General features: G+C 47.5%; 2 protein-coding genes across 4 annotated transcripts; one reads left to right on the top strand and one right to left on the bottom strand.

The window, feature by feature from the left end:
* The first annotated feature begins 4853 nt into the window (after window positions 1-4853).
* Window positions 4854-8774, top strand: LOC123119451 (homocysteine S-methyltransferase 3). Of its 2 annotated transcripts, XM_044539256.1 has the most exons (8): window positions 4969-5028; window positions 5645-5725; window positions 6720-6776; window positions 6860-7062; window positions 7143-7272; window positions 7376-7579; window positions 7731-7802; window positions 8268-8774. In XM_044539256.1, exons 1-8 carry the CDS (start codon window positions 4969-4971, stop codon window positions 8418-8420), a joined length of 960 nt encoding a protein of 319 aa, XP_044395191.1. In that variant the 3' UTR covers window positions 8421-8774. The 2 variants fall into 2 exon arrangements, with proteins under 2 accessions (XP_044395190.1, XP_044395191.1); XM_044539255.1 differs by lacking the exon at window positions 5645-5725 and having other exon boundaries at window positions 4854-5172.
* Window positions 8775-9157: 383 nt separating this feature from the next.
* LOC123119452 (CBS domain-containing protein CBSX3, mitochondrial) lies at window positions 9158-10503 on the bottom strand. 2 transcript variants are annotated; one of them, XM_044539257.1, is made up of 6 exons: window positions 10420-10503; window positions 10075-10348; window positions 9901-9982; window positions 9741-9814; window positions 9589-9649; window positions 9158-9450 (listed from the first exon to the last, which is right to left on the bottom strand). In XM_044539257.1, the coding sequence occupies exons 2-6, from the start codon at window positions 10330-10332 to the stop codon at window positions 9308-9310; spliced, it is 618 nt and encodes a 205-aa protein (XP_044395192.1). In that variant the 5' UTR covers window positions 10333-10348; window positions 10420-10503; the 3' UTR covers window positions 9158-9307. The 2 variants fall into 2 exon arrangements, with proteins under 2 accessions (XP_044395192.1, XP_044395193.1); XM_044539258.1 differs by having other exon boundaries at window positions 10075-10339; window positions 10420-10502.
* Window positions 10504-18859: the final 8356 nt, after the last annotated feature.

Genomic DNA, 18859 nt, shown 5'->3' with positions numbered 1-18859 from the left:
GCTCATGCATGCGACAATTTTTCGGTGTGCAACAATAGTTGATTGAGCTTACAATGTGGCTCGTGTAGCTATACTTGAGTAAGCAATGCAAACGCGAGACATCATCTAACCATCTTTGTATTGTCGTATTGTGCAACTTTTTAATAATCGTATCCAACTGCGAACTACTATGTGTGCAACTACAACTACTGCGGATGCCAACTATGCCGACAAAAGTGTGCAACTACCGACAAGAGTGCGCAACTCCTTCGCCATCTCTCGTTACAACAGGTCATGAGCAGAAGATATTCTAATCGGTAATCATGAGGGTTGAGACTGAGAGCAAAGTTTATGTTCATACTAGGAATTCATGCACGCAACACCGTACAAAAAAATCAATTCAAAAAATGCACGAACTGGGGTTGCAAGACTTGTTCCTCATTGGACCGATCACCATCAGGCGCTACTCTCATCTGGTCTAAGGAGCCCATGACCCAGTAGGGTGTCGAGGAGGAGGCCCTCATCGAATCCCCAAGGAATGAATCACAGGATGTCAGGAAGGGCTGGAGCTGTTGTCGCACCGTCACTTTCTGGACTTCTGGCCGGTGACAGATCGACGTATTCCGGGAAAACCTCATATGGCGCCCCGACGGCTTGCCGAAAACCTCACGGCCAAGGCTAGTGTGCTGGAAAGGTAAATCACACGGGCAAGAAGGGCGGGTACTGACGAGGAGAAGACGACGGCGCCGCTGCTCAGGTTCCCAGCCGGCCGTCTCGCATGGATCTGGTCCGCCGCCTCCCCCTTGATCTCCTGGGATTAGACACGGCGAGGGCCGGCGGCTTGGTTCGAAGGAGAAGGCGAGTTGCCGGACGGGAGGGAGCAACGGGATACGGCGGCACGGAGGCGGGGCGGGCTGCATCGGCCGGTGCGTGGTGTGGCAGCGGCGGCCGACGCGAGGGGATGGGAACGGAAGACGCCGGAGGATAGCCACAGGTCTGTGTGGTCTTTTGTCTCCTAGCATGAGCGCTCAATCGCGCCCGTGCACACGCTCCGAATCGAACGGCTCGTTTTCGGCCGCTCCGGAACAACAAATAGTGCGCGTGCACTTTCTAGCTTTTAGGTTGTTTCTTTAGGGTAACTTCGGTTTTAAATTGTTGGGCACCAAGGTAGATGCTGTGTAGGGTATGATTAACATAGACCGGGTAGCCTGATGCCTTGTTTTTGGCAAAGCCACACTTTCCAGAATCGGAGAGATTTAAATTAGTACTCCCTATTACTTTGTAGACGACACTTATTCTGAAACGGAGGTGTATATTTTTCAGGAAAAACTTACATCTACTTGTCATAGCAGTACATAAATAGAACTAATAAGAATTACAATAAGGTCCGTGGACTATCTTGCGACGACTACATGCATTAAAGTAAGCACAGGGCACGTCATCGTCATCGCCCTCCCTCACTGAAGCCGGGAAAATCTTGTTGTAGGACAACTGAAAAGTCATCATGCCCAGACCCCAGAGGACCAGTGCACCATAACTGCAACCATCATCGATGATGAGAAGCTTAGATTAGAAGGGTCCAAGCCGACGGCACACGAACAAAGACTATATTCAGGCAGATCCACCGAAGACCAGCAGCTCCACCGATGCTAGATGCACTGCCAGGATGGGCCTGGGTGGGAATGACCTTATTTCATCATCAAGGAGCTGGCGACGCCTCCCTGAGCAGGACACAAACCCTAACCGAATTACAAAAAATGAAGCAGGACCCTCTCACCGGCAAGGACCAAGGTCCACCGCATCTCGAAGGCCCTGATACCACTAGAGACAAGGCAGACCATTGACGGCGCCGACGAAAGACAAGGAAATCCTGATCGCCTTGTCTCCAAAAGACACGAGATTTTAGTTAATATATTAATAAAGTGACGCAAAGCAAGTTGATAAATATGGCAGGTTGACACCATGCACGTAAAAGTGTGACTTACTCGCCAGTTTGGAGATGGCTTGCCCTGGATCTAGCAAAATGATTGCTTGCCTACTGACCAGGAATGCTACAAAGGCAAAATCAAGAAGGTGGAGAAGGCTCTCAAGAGCAGAGGCAAGAAGTGTGGTGCCATAAGGAAGGCTTCCGTGGCTACACAATGGAGTGTCCTCAATCTATTGGATCGTCCTCATGGTGCATGCCACCGTGGGTTTGGCGGTGTTCGTTGTCTTGAGTCAAGGTGTTGTTGTTGGTGATCCTTTTGCAATGAAGAAATATGAGGGATTGTGGCCGACATTTGTTGAACATGTTTGTCGGGTCAATCATGCGGTCATTGGTCTCACGTTTTGCGAGTAGTGCGCATGTGAGTAGTCCGGTTTATTTGTATCAGTTTTCGTCTATTTTTTTAATTAACTAGAAAACTCTCTTCTACTTAATTAAAAGATGAGTCAATTTTTTGCCTCCGTTTAAAAAATGATAAGGTGCCGCCTAATCTCGTTGTGATCAAGTTGGATTAGGACTGATTGCAGGCAGGCATGATAACGATGAGGCTCCGTTCCAAGATTAGAGAACGCTATAACAGGCTTGAATTACGCAGACAACTCGTACATGCACGCACTGAGCAAAGGGTGCGCCTGAAAATTGGCAACCTGTGTGCGTACGTAGCGCCGCCGTCTCTTCCAAAACAAGCAAGCAATTCTCGGTGGACTCGTCTCTCTCCCCAGAAAATAAATTTCTCGGTCGATCTAGACCTGAAGTTAAGGCAGCGTACGTAGCCGCGGTCGCGTCCAGGTACAATGAACGTGGCGCGTCACGTCTTTCACCTTCAAAACTGCTCTACATAGATGAATTTTTCATCCGACCCGTACGACCAGAGAGCAACGCATCTCTAACTACTATGGCCCACAAACTGAATTATGTATGATTTGGCTCTAATCGTACAGTGTTGGACAGGCAGTCTGTGGTACGTATAGCAAGGTCGTTTCACCTTCCTCTTGCGTGTAAGCCGCCGGTTTCCGAGTCAGAGAGCTCATCTTATCACACACTTCCGTCGGTTTCGATACGTCCCCGTCCACCTACTTATGTTCCACTCATGGCGGCCGGCGATCGGCGGTGCTCCGTAAAAAAGTGAGTTTTTGGTACGACGACACCGACCGAGGGTGCCGTTTCTCCTACCGCGCACACGACAGACAACACAGTGGGCGGGCGTGTCGCCGCCGGTGGAGTCGCTTCGAATCCATGTGAATTTGTGAATCTTTTGACAGTGCTACTATACTTAATTTTGTAAGGAATCTTTCGAGGAACACGCACCGTACGTACTACGGTGATATTTGGATGATATGGCCGGGCAGGTGGCAGTTGTGGCGTACTGTAGCACGGGGGCAAGGTGCTGATCGATGACAAATATGGAATATGGATAGGCGAAACCATAAAAGAATGGTTGTTGGTAGCCAGAAGCAACGCAACAAACCTAGTATTGTTTCATTTCCTTTTTAAAGAGAGGGAGAGAGAGAACAAAACAAGTATTCAGATAAGCAGGGGGTGTTTGGTTCAGAAGTCCTAGGACTTTTTCTAGTCCCAGGAACTAATCAAAAAAGACACTCTAGTAGAGTCTTTTTCTAGTCCCTATAGAAAAAGTCCCTCCCGTTTGGTTCCTAGGGACTTTTTAGGGACTTTTTCTAGTCTCTGGGACTAAAAAGTCCCTGAACCAAACACCCCCGCAATATATCCGATGCCGCCCCTTTCACTTTCACTAGGTGAGAAACAGCTGTACCAACTAGGAGGAGCCTGTTGTTAATTGTCAGGAACGGTTGGTACACAATTTCCATTTGTGAATCGACTATTTTTCATTTGTAACCGTGGGCTACACCAACTGTTTTATCAGCTATTTTTTCTAATGTAGAAGAACCTTTTTTCATTGAGTTCATAATATGATAATAGTCGGTTGTATGAGCAAACTGAGAGCAACTCAGATGGTAATGTTACTTATGGTGGAACCAACCCACCAGATTGGTACATATTTTTTGTTCATTTGTGACCATGGGCTAACAAGATTGCTTATCGCCTTTTTTCCATAATCGAGTGAAACTTTTTTCATTGAAGGCATAACATGATAACAATTGTTTTTTAGAGACTCATGATAACAATCGAACCCTTGAATCAATTTGAAGAACTTAACAAAAAAAATTGCCGCCGCGTATGCACGACGAGAAACACTAATCTCACCGCCCTGAAGAGCTGGCAGGAATCTACGCCGGACCTATGCTAATCCGTCCTGACGGACGAACATGAAGAGGAACGAAGCCCAAAAGGGTGATTATTTTGCAACTTCGGAGGGGAGCCATGACACCCCCTAGATTTGCTCCAGACTTAGGGCGAGCGGCGCCAATGATGCCATACTCCCCGCGTCTTCTCTAAGCCCAACAACGATATCTTTGTGCTCTCGCATACGGTCGTGCTGCCGTTCCCGCGGTTCTTGGCATCTGTCCATTGACTCTGTTTTGCTCATCTTTGGCACCCGTGCCATGGTACTGGAGATAGGTGACGGAGAACATGTTACACTTCCTACTCGTTCGGTCAATTCGACATCGGAGCAGCTAATTGCTCTAGTTTCGAATTATTTTGCCTTAGCACCACTATCATATCGTTGGACAACATCACCAAATGACAAAATTACTTGGCATCGCTATTTGGCGTACACTCTAGTCTAGTGTGGTGCTTGAAAAGAAAGTAAGCCAAGTCCGGTGATGACAAGATCACGTGGCATGTTTACTTGGATAGGAGAAACTCATGTAAGATAGGGTAGGGTAGGATGACCTAAAAACCCTCTTTGCCGTGTCACCATCCTCTCCTCGCCTCGCCTCCTTTGCAGCTGTGGGGTTGGGTTCTCTTCTCCCTCCCTACCCCTATAAATCTTCCCCGACGCCGCACGCAAAATCCAAAAATCCCCAATCCCAAACCAACCTAGTACACTGCACTGTAGCAGACGCGGCAGCAGGAGGAGGAGGATGGTGGTGAAGAGCGGAGGAGGAGGCGGCGGCGCGGAGGAGGGGGCCGCGGGCGCGGCGGTGCGGCGGTGGGTGGAGGCCGGCGGCGGGAGGCTGGTGCTGGACGGCGGGCTGGCCACGGAGCTCGAGGCCCACGGCGCCGACCTCAACGACCCGCTCTGGAGCGCCAAGTGCATCCTCTCCTCCCCGCACCTCATCCGCAAGGCAAGCCCCCGCCGCCCAAACACCTCGCGTGCTCTGCACGCCGCCACCTTGGCCTTGCCAGTTCGGCGATTCTGTTTTCTTTTGGCTGATTATTACTCCCTCCGTCCCAAAATGTAAGACGTTTTTTTGACACTTTTGGGACGGAGGGAGTAGTTCTTAGGATTCGCCAGTCTTCTTCTAGCATTTTGATCTTTGCCTGCTGTTTTCTACACGATTCAGAATACTTGTTGGAGTAGAAATAGCGGTGCCCACCATGATTCTTGGTGAGGCCCGGTAGTAATTTTTTCTGGATGCGGAACCATTAACAATCAGCTCAGCCGAACAAGTCAACATTTATGAAATCGTTAGGTCACTCACTACTCACTAGCTTACAAGGTAGTTGGAAAATGTTCATTTCTTTCTCCAGGGATGCTGGAAGTGCCTCATGGCCCCATTAGAATAATAAGTTACTAGTGTGCTGCATCATGAACAGGGCAGTAGCACCTCACGCGATGCTAGTATAGGCTTAGGCAAAGGAGGATTCGTTTTTCTTTCTTTGTCATGCCCTTGGCAGGTAAAGACCCCCAAAAGAGAAGAGAATCATTTTCTTTTGGGTGTGTGTCCACTTCTATGCACTGTCATGCTACAGTTTTGATGAGCATCTGAACGACATGACTGGATGGCAAGCTTCAAGTGTACAAAAGATGGTTTAGTGTTGTAGAATAAATTGCGTGCCAGCTACCAACATTACCGCGGACCTCATACCATTCAGGAATCAGGAACTAAGCTTATGTCACATGCCCAATTTATTCCGAGTATTATCCACACACAAAAATGTATTCCAACTATTCTAGAACTTCTAGCATGGCCTCAGCCTAGAGTTTAGGGCCACTCTCTATCGGGTCTGATATAATTTGAAATTTTGAACCTGGCTTTGTTGGACCCATCTTGAAACCGCTCTGGAAACATCATGTGACAGTGCTTTACTAGTTCCTCCTTAGGCCCTGTACAACGAAGGTGCTTAGAGAAATAAATCAGTTTTTCTGTAAGCACCGGTGCTTATTTGTAGAGGTAGACACGTAATTAGGCACCCCTCCTGTAGAGCTAAGCACTGATGCCTAACAAAAATTCGTTTTATTTTACTAAGCACCTTGCATTGTACAAGGCCTTACCTGGCTAATGCACTGGTCTGATCTGGACAAATAGTTTTTACTCGTTGAACAAGCGGTAGGACCAGTCCTGGACTTTTGAGATTCAGGACCCATTTTTAACCTGAGATGTGGTTGCTGAATTCAGGTATCCAGGTGATTTCCAGTGTTAACACAGGCTGCAGACTATTCTCTGTAATCTATTTGTGAAATATGCAGTTATTGTTAGGCGCAATTTGCAAACAAACATTGGAACAGACCTGAATTCATTTTAGGAGCTCACTATGCTGGGTTTCTTGTGTTTATCAGTTATTCACAATTGTTTTTGCTGCAATTATGTAATTGAGCAATTCTTCTTCCACATGTATTGCCATTTACAGATTGACATAGCATTCTAATCTTCGTATGTGTATGATACAGGTCCACTTAGACTACATAGAAGCAGGTGCAAACATTATAATTACAGCATCGTATCAGGTTCTGAAATACAGTTTCACTCTGCCTTTTTTTTGTTTCCGTGACATTTATGAACATACTCTCAGTCAAATTTGATGTTGCAGGCTACCATTCAAGGGTTTGAGTCCAAGGGATTTTCAAAAGAACAAGGTGAAAATTTACTAACAAAGAGTGTTGAGATTGCACATGAAGCACGTGAGATGTTTCTGAAGCAACACCCAGATCAGTCCACTCCCTTGCGTCCTATTCTGGTTGCAGCTTCAATAGGAAGTTATGGGGCTTATCTTGCTGATGGCTCAGAGTACAGGTATTTTACTACTTAACATAGCACATGTTTTTTCCATTTTACTTCTGGAAAGTCACTTCTCTTTATCCGGCTGTTACTAGTGGGGATTATGGTGAAGCTGGAACACTAGAATTCCTGAAAGATTTTCATCGGCGGAGACTTCAGGTTCTTGCAGAAGCACGTCCTGATTTGATCGCTTTTGAAACAATCCCTAACAAATTGGAAGCTCAGGTATGCTGAACTTTACTGATCGCACAGGGATATGCTACCTCAAATTTTACAGTACACTCTTATGAAATAGTATCTGATGGTTTGCTTGTGATGTATCTTGTAGGCATATGTTGAACTTCTTGAGGAATGCAACATAAATATCCCTTCATGGTTTTCCTTCAACTCAAAAGATGGAGTTAATGTCGTGAGTGGAGACTCATTAATCGAATGTGCTAAAATTGCTAATGAATGTGCAAAGGTTGGTGCAGTTGGTATAAACTGCACACCTCCAAGATTTATTCATAGCTTGATACTCTCCATTCGGAAGGTAAGAACATATTACATTCCTTAGTTGTAAGTAAACAAATGCAAGTCAGGCGCCCATGTTTTGGTTGCACAAATAGTATCTTACCGTGTTAACTGGTGAGCAGCAGCAATGTTCTTTGTTTGACTAACTGTGTTGTGCTCCGTTACTGCAGGTCACAGACAAGCCAATTCTGATATATCCCAACAGTGGAGAAAGATACGATGCCGAGAGAAAGGAGTGGGTGGTAAGTTTATCTCAATACACTGATGCCTGTTTTCGATAGAAACCTCTTATTTTTCTGAACACAAAAGACCTGCCAATCAAATACCTAACTCTAGTTTTTAACCTAGAATTCTAGCTTGGTTATCTATTCCTTTTGTTTTTCATTTTTCCACTCAGCCGTAGGTCAAACTGTAAAATGTAAATGAATAGATGAACATCCATAGCGATTGGATATTTGCTTCCCATAGGGCAAGAAAGAACACTATTGCAGGGGAGGCATAAACTATAGGAAAAATACAATACCTTATTTGAGTTACTCTGTTGCATCTGATTTATTTCAAGCAGCCATCCTCATCTTCCCTTTGGTTAGCAGCTAAAAGTAGTTGTACCGAGCCACCCTCTAAGCCTCTGTCCTACTAATAATATAGTATCCTTGAGGTTGTTCTACAACTCTAAACACTAATGATACGCTTCATTTGGTGTGCAGGAATCCACTGGTGTGTCAGATGGCGATTTCGTTTCTTATGTAAGCGAGTGGTGCAAAGATGGGGCTGCCCTTATTGGGGGTTGCTGCAGGACAACTCCAAACACCATCAGGGCAATTAGTAGATCTCTTAACCAGTACTACCCTGCGCCTTAGGTATTTGCGGCACAGAGTTGTACCCTCCTTCAGATGGGTTACTCCTGGTGTTACTTTATCAACATGTCCCTGAGATTTAGCAATAGCTGTGTGATGTTCTCCTGCAAAATGAGATAGCTGTGCACTTACATGTGCGAAATGGCGGTGTGTTTCTAGCAAACAGTAAGCTGTACTAAGGAGTGATCGCAAGCAGTAACAGCGAAGTTGTACTAAGGAGTGAGCGAAACTATCTGCGGCGAGGTTCATGACCCCTTATTACCTATTAAGAGAGTTTGAGGCAATGTATGTTATACAGATTCTGAGTTGTTATGGAGGTATTAACCTGCAATAAGCTGCTATGTTGTTGTGTGCTAATGCTGTCTTGTGGGTACCCTGTTTTATTGTACCATAAGTTTTATCTGAGCTACTATATATGTATTTCCATCTGAAAATGAAGAATTTTCCTGGTTTCTTTCATCACTGAGATACAAAATTGCCAACAAAATCATTGATTTTTTTTTCTTGTACCATAAGATTTATCTCAACTATTATGCATGTATTTCCCTTTGGAAACAAAGAATTCTCCCTAGGGTTTTCCTTCATCACTGATATACAAAATCGTTGACTTGTTTTAGATAGTCGTGACTTGTTTTCCCTGGATGAAACCGAGGGTTGAAATTGCTCAGGTAGGAATTTTGTACCATGTACAGATTTGACTCTTTTTATGATATGGCTGTAAACTTTTATAAAAAAACACATTTCACAGCCCAAGAGAAAACACAAAGCTCAGTGTTGTAAAAGTGCAAGTGTAAAGACAGTAGTTACTCACTCCAAATGGCAATACCGGGGAAGATATAATTCATGGTTAATATTATGAGTAATTACATGGACTGTACCAGAGCTACATGCTAATAATAATCTCCAGTGATGTACTTCTTCAGTTGTTTCACTTCTTGGTGCTGTTGGTCCACGATTGCTCTGACCACATCGCCAATGGAGATCATACCAACCACCTTCTCGTCGAAAACTGGGACGTGTCGAATGTGCTCGTCTGTTGATCCAGAAAAATAAGAAAACAAAACCAAATTAGTAATTTAAAAAATTCCAAAATTGCTACAGTTCCTTGTAGCGTGCGCGTATGATAGGACCGTAAATAGTGAAATGCTTTACCGATTGAATGTTCCATTACCTGTCATTAGCTCCATCGCACGCAGAATATTGGTATTGCTGGATACAGTGATTAGCTTGTTCTGTAACAGAGTAAAGAAAATTATGAGGACTAAAGAAATGTGCAATGATATTCAGTCTGTTGCAGTGATTTTCATTTTTAAGCCCATTCACCTCTTCTGTCATGATATCTTCAACTCTTGTTTCCTCCGAGGGTCGCCCGGGTAAGAGGATCTTCCTAGCGAAATCTGTATCAGATGGGGATAAATTGTAACTGATTTTTTCTTCTTTCTTTCTAAGAATCCTTTGAATTGGCTGCTGATTTGTGGTTTACCTCTTTCAGTTACAATCCCTGCCAGCTGCTTGTCGTCCCCCGACTTGAGCACGACTAGAGATCCCACATTATTGGCCGTCATCTACAGATTGAATTAAGCACGATCGACATTCAGTCATTCAGAAGTAGCATTGTATTCAGAAGTAAGATGAAAGCAGTCAGCAAAACTCTCACGTGCTTGACGGCTTCATGCACCAAATGGGTGGTGCTGCACCAGTAGACCGCCCTGGACTGGGCCTCCCCTTTGGCCCTGAGGATTTCCCGGACGGTGATGTTCTCCAGCCCCATGTGGGGGATGATCACGGCCGGGGACTCGCTCTGTATGCGCGAGATGAGGGTGGCCCAGGAGAAGATCCCCTTGTTCATGTGCTGCAGCACGGCGAGCCTCAGCTGCTTCCCGTGCTGGCTCAGCGCCTTGGCGATTCCTTGCATCCTGTATCTGCTCGAACTACATGATGTCTGTCAATGTCTGCCTACGATTTCTGCTGAAATGTTTCAGGGAACACCATGCATGCATACCTTGCAGTTGTGCTGAAGATTGCAGCTAGCTAGCAGCCGCCCCTTGGATCGAATGGGTCCGTGAGGATGGTGTTTATGTTGTGAGTGCAGGAATGGGATGCATGGCGACATTGTTGTCTCTTATATATGATCCAGACCTACTGCCCGTCCGGAACGCAAGAACCGGTGCTAACCTTCGTCGTTCCGAGGGAAGAAAGGAATAACTCAGGTGACACACCCAGGAAATGTTGCTTCTATTCCTTTCGTGACGCTAACTTTGCCTTGCAGAGACTCATATTCTTCAGCTGAATGGCCAACGTATATTTATTTCTCTATTTTGCCCAGGCGGTGGAACAGAATCAGGCCATGTTCGGTACGTAGGGAAATCAAAGGAAAACCCATAGGAAACGCATCGCTATGGAATCGCTGGATTTTTTTATCCGTTCGATCTGCAGGAATACGAGCGTTCCAATCCGATGGAAAGGTTGAACAACTAGTTGACGAGCGCTCCTTCGGGAGCCTCGTAACGATCAGCGCCACCTGGTGCGTTCTCAGCCGCCCCACAGGTGTCGCGCTCTAGGCTCTCCCTTCGTATTTTGTTTTTTTTTTCGCATGTGTTTTCGGCTTTTTAAACGGGTTTTTTTTTTACGCTTCGGCTTTTCATCGGTCTTCCTTAGATTTTGGATAAAAAATTGAAAAAAAATGCTCGAAAAAACGTGTTTTCTTTTATTTTCTTTCACGAGAGACACGGTTTTGCTTTCGCGAGAATCACGGCCGTGCCCCTCAGAAACGAAAAAGACGTGTTTTCTATTTTTTTTCCTTCCGCGAGAGGCACGGTTGTATTTTCGCGAGAGTTATGGTTGTGCCTCTCGGAAAACGAAAATAAATGCGTTTTCTGTTTTTTCACTTCCGTGAGAGGCACGGGTTTGCTTTCGCGAGAGACACGGTTGTGCTTTCGTGACAGGCACGCCCGTGCCTCTCGGAAACGAAAAAAAAATATTTTTTTCTTTCGCGAGAGGCACAGTTTTGCTTCCGCGTGAGGCATGGCCGTGCCTCCTTGGAAACAAAAAAAAACACATTTCTCTTCTTTTTTTCCCTTCCTGAGAGGCACGGTTTTGCCTCCGCGAGATGCATAGGCGTGCCTCATTCGGAAAGGAAAAAAACATGCTCCCGGTTTGGTTTTTTTATCCGGTTTTTTGTAAAAAAAACGTCAAAACCTATCAACAAGAGATCTAGTTTTGAAGATCTCGGCGCGAGGAATCCAGCGGTGAAAATGGTTTTAGATTTGGACGCACGGTTTAAGAGATAAAACGTTTTGAATAAACGGATCTACGAAAAAAGGAAAAACTTTCATGTTGCGACAAGTGGCGCACATGCAACGCGCCACTTTATCAAAACTTAAGAGGTTGTAGTGATCTTTGCAATGAATACTCCTCAATTAGTGATTCCGTTCGATCTCCTGTGTTTTCACGGGAAGAAAAACATCCACCCGGGCCTCTTGTTTTCGTGTTGGCCTGAGGCAATGGACGGAAAAAAGCTGCTGCAAACCCAGAGCTCCTAAGAGGCGCCTTCAGCGCCGGTTGGAGTTTCTGGCGCTCACACGGCACCTGGTATGGACCAGCCCATCACGAGGCAATCAGCGAATCGCTCGCCAGCTCGCGCCTGCGTATGCTTCGTTCTTTCCCAAAAAAAATGTACGCTTCGGTGCTTCGGTCTTTCGCTCAAAAAAAAAAATTATGATTCGTTCTTTCGCTAAAAAAACGCACGCTTCGTTCTCCACTCAAGAAAACAAATATACGAAAAAAGTTAATCTGTTTCCAAAAAAAGTTCTTCGGTTTTTTAAAATAGTTCATCAAATTTGAAAAAAGTTCATCGGTTTTGAAAAAGAGTTCCTCAATTTCTAAAAAAATTCATTGATCTGAAAAAGTTTGTCAGTTTTGACAAAAGTTCCTAGATTTGGGAAAAAAAATTAATGAATTTGAAAAAAGTTCATAGATTTGAAAAAAAATTAATGAATTTGATAAAAGTTCATCGATTTAGAAAAAGGTGCTTATGGAATTTTAAAAAGAATGATTGATTTTTTAAAAAGTTCATCGAGTTTGGAAAAAGTTCATGGATTTAAAAAAAGTTCATCGAATTTGTAAAAAAAAATCATCAAATTCGAAAAAGGTAAAATATATGAAAAAACAAAAAACAAACAAAAGCCTGTCCAGAAAAGTGGGTTTTCTGCGAACAGAAACTTTCCCGCGGCGGATAAAACCGTATTGGGAAACCAGGGCTTTCCGCGAGATTAAACGAATAAAAGTATACAAATAGGTCAATAGGCACAAAATTTGTGTTATCCTAGTGGTATTACCGGTCGTTCGTGAGGAAGTGTGGTGGCGAGTTCGATTCCTGGCGCGCCCATGTCTTGTTTGCAGCTCGACAGAGAAAGAATAAAATAAAAATGGGCCGGCCCAGCACCGAAGGGGATGTGCGCCGCTTTGCAATTTAGGCTGTAAAGTGGCGCTGAGGGCGCCCTATAGGAAATGCCCTGCATACCATGCATATGGGACCCTTGTAGTGGGGTTGATCTGTGCACAACTTAGGCCCTGTTTGGATCCTCTAACTTAGTTAGAGGTTAGATCTTGTGTGGCCTCCTCCCGCTCAGTAATGACATAAACAAATTATCTTTACAAATCAAGTATCAAAAACATGATAAATTTTATTTTGTCCATACAAAACATTATGGTCAGCTTGCAACGATGTATCTCAAATTAGGGTATCTGGTCCTTCCACTCAAAAAAAATCATCGTAGCACGGCACAAAGTTAGTATATTACCAGTTATAACGTAGACTTCGGACGAATTCAATCCAAAAATCATGTAAATAGCCTGTACTGAATAATTCACATTGCATGAGAGACGACTATCTGGTGCAAAAAAAATCAGCGGACGGAGGAGCAACACACATGCAAATAAACAGAGATTGCTCACAGTAAAAAACTAAGATGTGTTTAAAATAAAATACCAAAACTGTATAGCAGTAACTTAAAGAATTGATATTGGCGCGATCTAACCTATTATGGGGAATCGGTCCATGCCTACGGTAAACGCTGGGTAGCCAAGTGCGGAGAGGATAACTGCTGAAAGCATATAAGTAGTAAGCCCACCCCAAGATGAGTGACCGATTCGATAGAAAAGAGGGAATAGTGTGCATTTTTCGTTGGGGATTTTCCATAGAGAGATACTGCCCAAGACTTTATTTTGTCCATACAAATGAGACGTCCCACTTAAACGTACAAGTCCCGGGATCCCCTCCGACGTCGGCGCTTGCAAGTTGAGGTCAAGACCGGCATGGGTAGCGGGGCCGCTTGCCGACGGCTGCGAACCCCACACGTCGAAGCCGTCTCCGTCCATCGCGGGTGCTCTGCTCCAAGCTATACTACTTGCACCAGAAGAGAAGAATCAGTAGCGCATCCAGGAAGTGCTACAAGCAAGCCGAACTCAACACCGCACACGCAGCCGTGCTCTTCTCCGGAATAAGTAATCTTGTCCATGTTAACTTATGAGATACATTTCTAACTATCATTATTTATAACAGCTAGTGCATAACAAAAATGAAATTGTACCAAAATATTATTTAATGATGAAGTATTGAGCTGATCACACTATATAGATCAGCTCTTTGTTTCTTAATGCTCTAAATTTGCACAAGAACATCTGCAACAAGAGAGGAGGCTGAACAGGGTGTTCTGATTCAGTTACTGTTGGTTCATTAGCTTCACACTCTGATTCAGTTAATGTTCTTCACATTCAACTCTCTTTCTTATGTAAAATGCATCAATGGTTTTCTTTTAACCATCACTGCCCGTTCTGTTAACAAAAAATAGTACAGAATCTAGCTATTACCTAATCAGAAGTTCCGCCAACAAACTAGGATGCAAGAATCTAGAACAGCAAGAAATTTCCTACGGAGAGAAGGAGGGCAGACTACTCTTGCTGACTTGCTCATGCATGCATCAGCCACATGCACAGCCATTGCTCCTGCTCATGCATGCACCAGCCACATGCACACAGCCGCCGCCTAGTCCTCAATCACCGGCCACTCACTCCACCCAAGCCCCAGTTGCCGGCTCCGACGGATCCAGCCGCCCCGCCGGCTCAAATCCCGGCCACGAGCCGTTGCTAGAGAGATGGGCGCGTAGGGTGAGGGAGAGCACGAGTACGGAAGGAATGAACGAACTCACCTCTCGCTGGATCTCTGGTAGATGCGCCGCCGCCACGCACGACAGACAGAGAGAGAGAGACGACCGGTGACGGGGGAGTGGGACGATCTTTGGCCGCAGGAGGGCGAGCGGCGGCCGGAGGAGGGCGCGCTTAGGGTTCTGCCGGCGCGGCGCTTGGGCGGCGGCGCGATGGGGAACGGGAGAGGAGTCGCGAAGGGGGGGTGCGGGACGGAGGGATCTGGTGTGGGAGGGAGATTTTTTTAGTTATTTTTTTAGTGGTGTTGGGGATATAACTACTGGCGTAACCCGCCCAGGAGGGGCCGGGTTACGTTATGGTAACTCATCATATGAAGCCCAATATCAAGGTTTGAAGATGGCGGTTCAATAAAGGGCCTAAAGCCCGTAGGTGATTTAAGGCCCGTAGTGATAAACCGCCGTAATGGTGTGACTTGTGTTGTAAGGCAAGATTAACTAGTTACCGAGCCGGATACTGTTTATAAGCCGGCCGGGACTCTGTAGGCCGTGGGGCGTCAGCCCGTGTATATAAGGGGATGACCCGCCGGCGGCTTAAGAGAGATAACATCAAACCGGTAGCCAAGTATAGCGGATGCGCTCCCTGGTCATCGAAACCCTAGTAATTCCACCTCAACTGGAGTAGGCTTTTACCTTCACCGTAAGGGGCCGAACCAGTATAACCCTCGTACCCTTTGTCCCGCTTTAACCCCTTTAAGCTTCCTAGTTGCGATGGCTCCACGACTAAGTCCTTTCACAAGGGCATCTGCCGTGACTATTCCACGACAGTTGGCGCCCACCGTGGGGCCAACGCATGGTGGATTTGAGTTCTTGAAGGGCAGCTTCGAAGGGCTCAAGGGATACGCTGTGGGCCGGATGACCAAGAGTCGTCGCGGCAAGCTCTACATCAACGACGCAGGCTGGGGCCCCGACGCCGGCTCAATCGAGTACGGGTACCGGGTCCCCTTCCGCGGAATCCACGTTTTCATTGGCAAGATCGGTGAGTCGGGCCCTGGGCCGGACATCTGCACCAACCTCATCGAGACGGCTCAGCGTGCAAGACCCGCCCGGACTCTGCCCGCCTTGAAGCGTGCTTTCGTGGGATGCATCCACGGGGGACTCTCTGAAGGATCTAGATCTAGCGATGAGACGGCTATCTGCTCTGATGATGAATCATTCACAGGTGAGACGGACTCGTTGTATCAACTTCGAGACGGCAGGCTCGGGGGTTGTTCCGATGGCGACAGTATTCCGGACCCTTTTGAGCCGCCGAGCCGGGTTGGAATCTTCATGGCCGGCACGCAACCTGTTCAAAACTCCGCCGCTGGGGCAGGAGGCCCTGTGCACTCGCCGGCTCAGGTGCTGATGGATCTCACGGATAAGATGACTGCCCTGCTAACCGCCACGGTCGTCCCAGCGGATCAAGCTCAACATGATGCGGAGGTGGCACAGTTAAAGCTGGATATAGCACGAGCCAAGGAAGATCTAGCAGCGGAGGGAATCAGGATGGCTGCAGAACGGGTGGCTCTGGACGCCCAGACTCAACTGATTCAGGCACAGTCTTTCCGGCTCACGATGGATCAGAACGCATCCAATGAGGTCATGAGAAGGAGGCATCAGAAGGCTCAATCTCGGCTCCCTCCGGTTTATGATCCTCGAAACCTCTTCAACACGCCCGATGCACGGTCCAGTAACCCGCCAGAAATCACGGCGCCCGGGGCTGGGACGCCGGTTCAGCCGCAAGTGATGGGGCCTCCCCGTGTGAATACTGCCCCACCTCAATACGTGCCGATACCACCGGGTCATTATTCTAATCCGTTGGAAAACATGATCGCTGCAGCGGCGCGACTGGCGGCTCTCACAGCCGAGGGTGACTCTCCAACGGCGGTCGAAACTCGCAGGGTCAGAGAACTTCTTCAGACGGCTCTGGCACAACAGGAGGCATATTCATATAGCCGGGACAGGATTCATTCAACCCCTCGTCCAAACCGGAGCCCAAGTTATAGCAGACACATGGTTTCAGCGACCGGCTCAAGCAACGTCCGGCGCCGTGGCTTGCCAGCTGACCACGGCCCGGCGCATAACAGAGCCTTTAACGCGGTAGACCAAGACAGAGCACGTCAAGAGGCGGAACTGGCGGCTCAGCAGACAGCTTACCAACCCCTCCCGGTTTATTCGACGGCTTCTATCGAGGCAGGCATAGCTACGAGGACCGGAGGTGTCCCTTGTCTGGTGCCGGCTCTCTGTAACGAATGTCTGCCCAAAGATTTCAAAGGACCTAGGAAGGTACCTAATTACACGGCTGATTTACAGCCCGGAGCATGGATTGAAAGTTACGAGATGGCTATGGAGTTGCTGGAGGTCAGTGAAGCGGCTATGGCCAAATACTTCACCATGATGTTGGATGGGACTGCCCGCACTTGGTTAAAGGGACTGCCACCTAATTCCATCGGGTCATGGGCAGAGCTGAAAGCTCGGTTCATTCAAAACTTCAAAGATACATGTAGGCAATCTATGTCAATTGTGGATTTGACTAACTGCAAGCAGCAAGAAGGCGAGTCTACGACCCATTGGGTACGCCGGGTCAAGGAAATAATACATTCGTCTGATAAGATGGATGCCGGCTCTGCGGTTTTAATGTTGGAGCAAAATTGTCGTTTTGCGCCCCTGAAGATGAAGCTTGGGCGGCTCAAGCGCGATTGCAACGATATGGGTACGCTGATGGCGGCTCTGGTCAAGTACGCCGACTCTGATAGTACCAAGGATCCCGCGTCTGATGAGGAAAAGACAGGGAAGGGAAAGAAGAATGGCAACGGCAAGGGCCCTCAGCATAACCCGGCAAATCAGGGAGGTAATAAGCGTAAGGCTGATGATGGTATGGAGTTTGTGGCCAACACCAACACGCAGGGTAACAATCTCCGACGTAAGGGGAGACAGCCTCCCCGGTCTGGCGGGTCAGGCCCGACGCTTGAGCAGTTGTTAAATGAGCCCTGCCCAAGGCATGGCTCTAGGGAGAAGCCGGCCACTCATCTATGGAAAGACTGCGCGATCATGAAAGCTTTCAAGAATTCCAACATGTTCAACGGTAACAATGGGCGGGGCGGCGGCTCAGGTGGCGGCGGCTTTCATGGCCCGGGCGGCGGTTCAAATTCCAATTTTCAGAATTCTCAAGGTAATCAAGGTGGTTTTAACCAGCAATCTGGCCAGGGTAATCAGCAGCAGCAGCAGGGGGATACCAGACCCATCCAAAGCAGCTCAATAGTGGACAATATCATGTGTTTACTACCAGTTTGTGCAAGCGAGACCAGAAGCTTCATAAGAGGGCCGTGAATGCTGTTGAGCCGGCAGTTCCACGTTACTTGCGATGGTCTGAACAGCCGATTGTATGGAGTAGGGAAGATCACCCTCCCCGGGTTGATAATCCAGGTCACCTGGCCTTGGTGGTGGCTCCTCAAGTTGGTGGGTATAAATTCACTAAGGTACTCATGGACGGAGGCAGTAGCATCAACATCCTCTATTATGAGACCTTTCGTCGTATGGGATTAACTGATAAAAACCTCAACCAGTCCAATACTGTTTTCCTACGCATCACCAAGATCCATCTATGGAGTATACTAGCAACGAGGGGAAAGGAGTGCATCTACATACCCTTGTAGATCGCAAGCGGAAGCGTTCTAATGAACTGGGTTGATGGAGTCGTACTCGCCGTGATCCAAATCACCGATGACAGAGTGCTGAACGGACGGCACCTCCGCGTTCAACACACGTACGGAGCAGCGACGTCTCCTCCTTCTTGATCCAGCAAGGGGGAAGGAGAGGTTGATGGAGATCCAGCAGCACGACGGCGTGGTGGTGGAAGTAGCGGGATCCCGGCAGGGCTTCGCCAAGCGCAAGCGGGAGGGAGAGGTGTTGCAGGGGGAGAGGGAGGCGCCAAGGGCTAGGGTACAGCAGCCCTCCCTCCCCCCTTTATATAGGCACCCTGGAGGGGGGCGCCGGCCCTGGAACCCATCTACAAGGGGGGGCGGCGGCCAGGGGGGAAACTCCCCCCTCCCAAGTCAAGTGGGGCGCCCCCCACCCCCAGGGTTTCCAACCCTAGGCGCAGAGGGAGGCCCATGGGGGCCCCAGCCCACTAAGGGCTGGTTCCCTTCCCACTTCAGCCCATGGGGCCCTCCGGGATAGGTGGCCCCACCCGGTGGACCCCCGGAACCCTTCCGGTGGTCCCGGTACAATATCGATAACCCT

This window comes from Triticum aestivum, chromosome 5D, assembly GCF_018294505.1.
Source record: "Triticum aestivum cultivar Chinese Spring chromosome 5D, IWGSC CS RefSeq v2.1, whole genome shotgun sequence".
Lineage (NCBI taxonomy): Eukaryota > Viridiplantae > Streptophyta > Magnoliopsida > Poales > Poaceae > Triticum > Triticum aestivum.
This window is presented reverse-complemented; position numbering and strand designations above follow the sequence as displayed.

Excerpts from the sequence above, each read along its gene's own strand:
- LOC123119451 (XM_044539255.1), top strand. The coding sequence starts at position 4,969 with ATGGTGGTGAAGAGCGGAGGAGGAGGCGGCGGCGCGGAGGAGGGGGCC. Across the intron at positions 7,063-7,142 it reads GCTGATGGCTCAGAGTACAG|TGGGGATTATGGTGAAGCTG; the intron begins GTATTTTACTAC and ends GGCTGTTACTAG. Across the intron at positions 7,273-7,375 it reads CTAACAAATTGGAAGCTCAG|GCATATGTTGAACTTCTTGA; the intron begins GTATGCTGAACT and ends TGTATCTTGTAG.
- LOC123119452 (XM_044539257.1), bottom strand. The coding sequence starts at position 10,332 with ATGCAAGGAATCGCCAAGGCGCTGAGCCAGCACGGGAAGCAGCTGAGG. Across the intron at positions 9,983-10,074 it reads TGCATGAAGCCGTCAAGCAC|ATGACGGCCAATAATGTGGG; the intron begins GTGAGAGTTTTG and ends TTCAATCTGTAG. Across the intron at positions 9,650-9,740 it reads AAGATATCATGACAGAAGAG|AACAAGCTAATCACTGTATC; the intron begins GTGAATGGGCTT and ends ACTCTGTTACAG.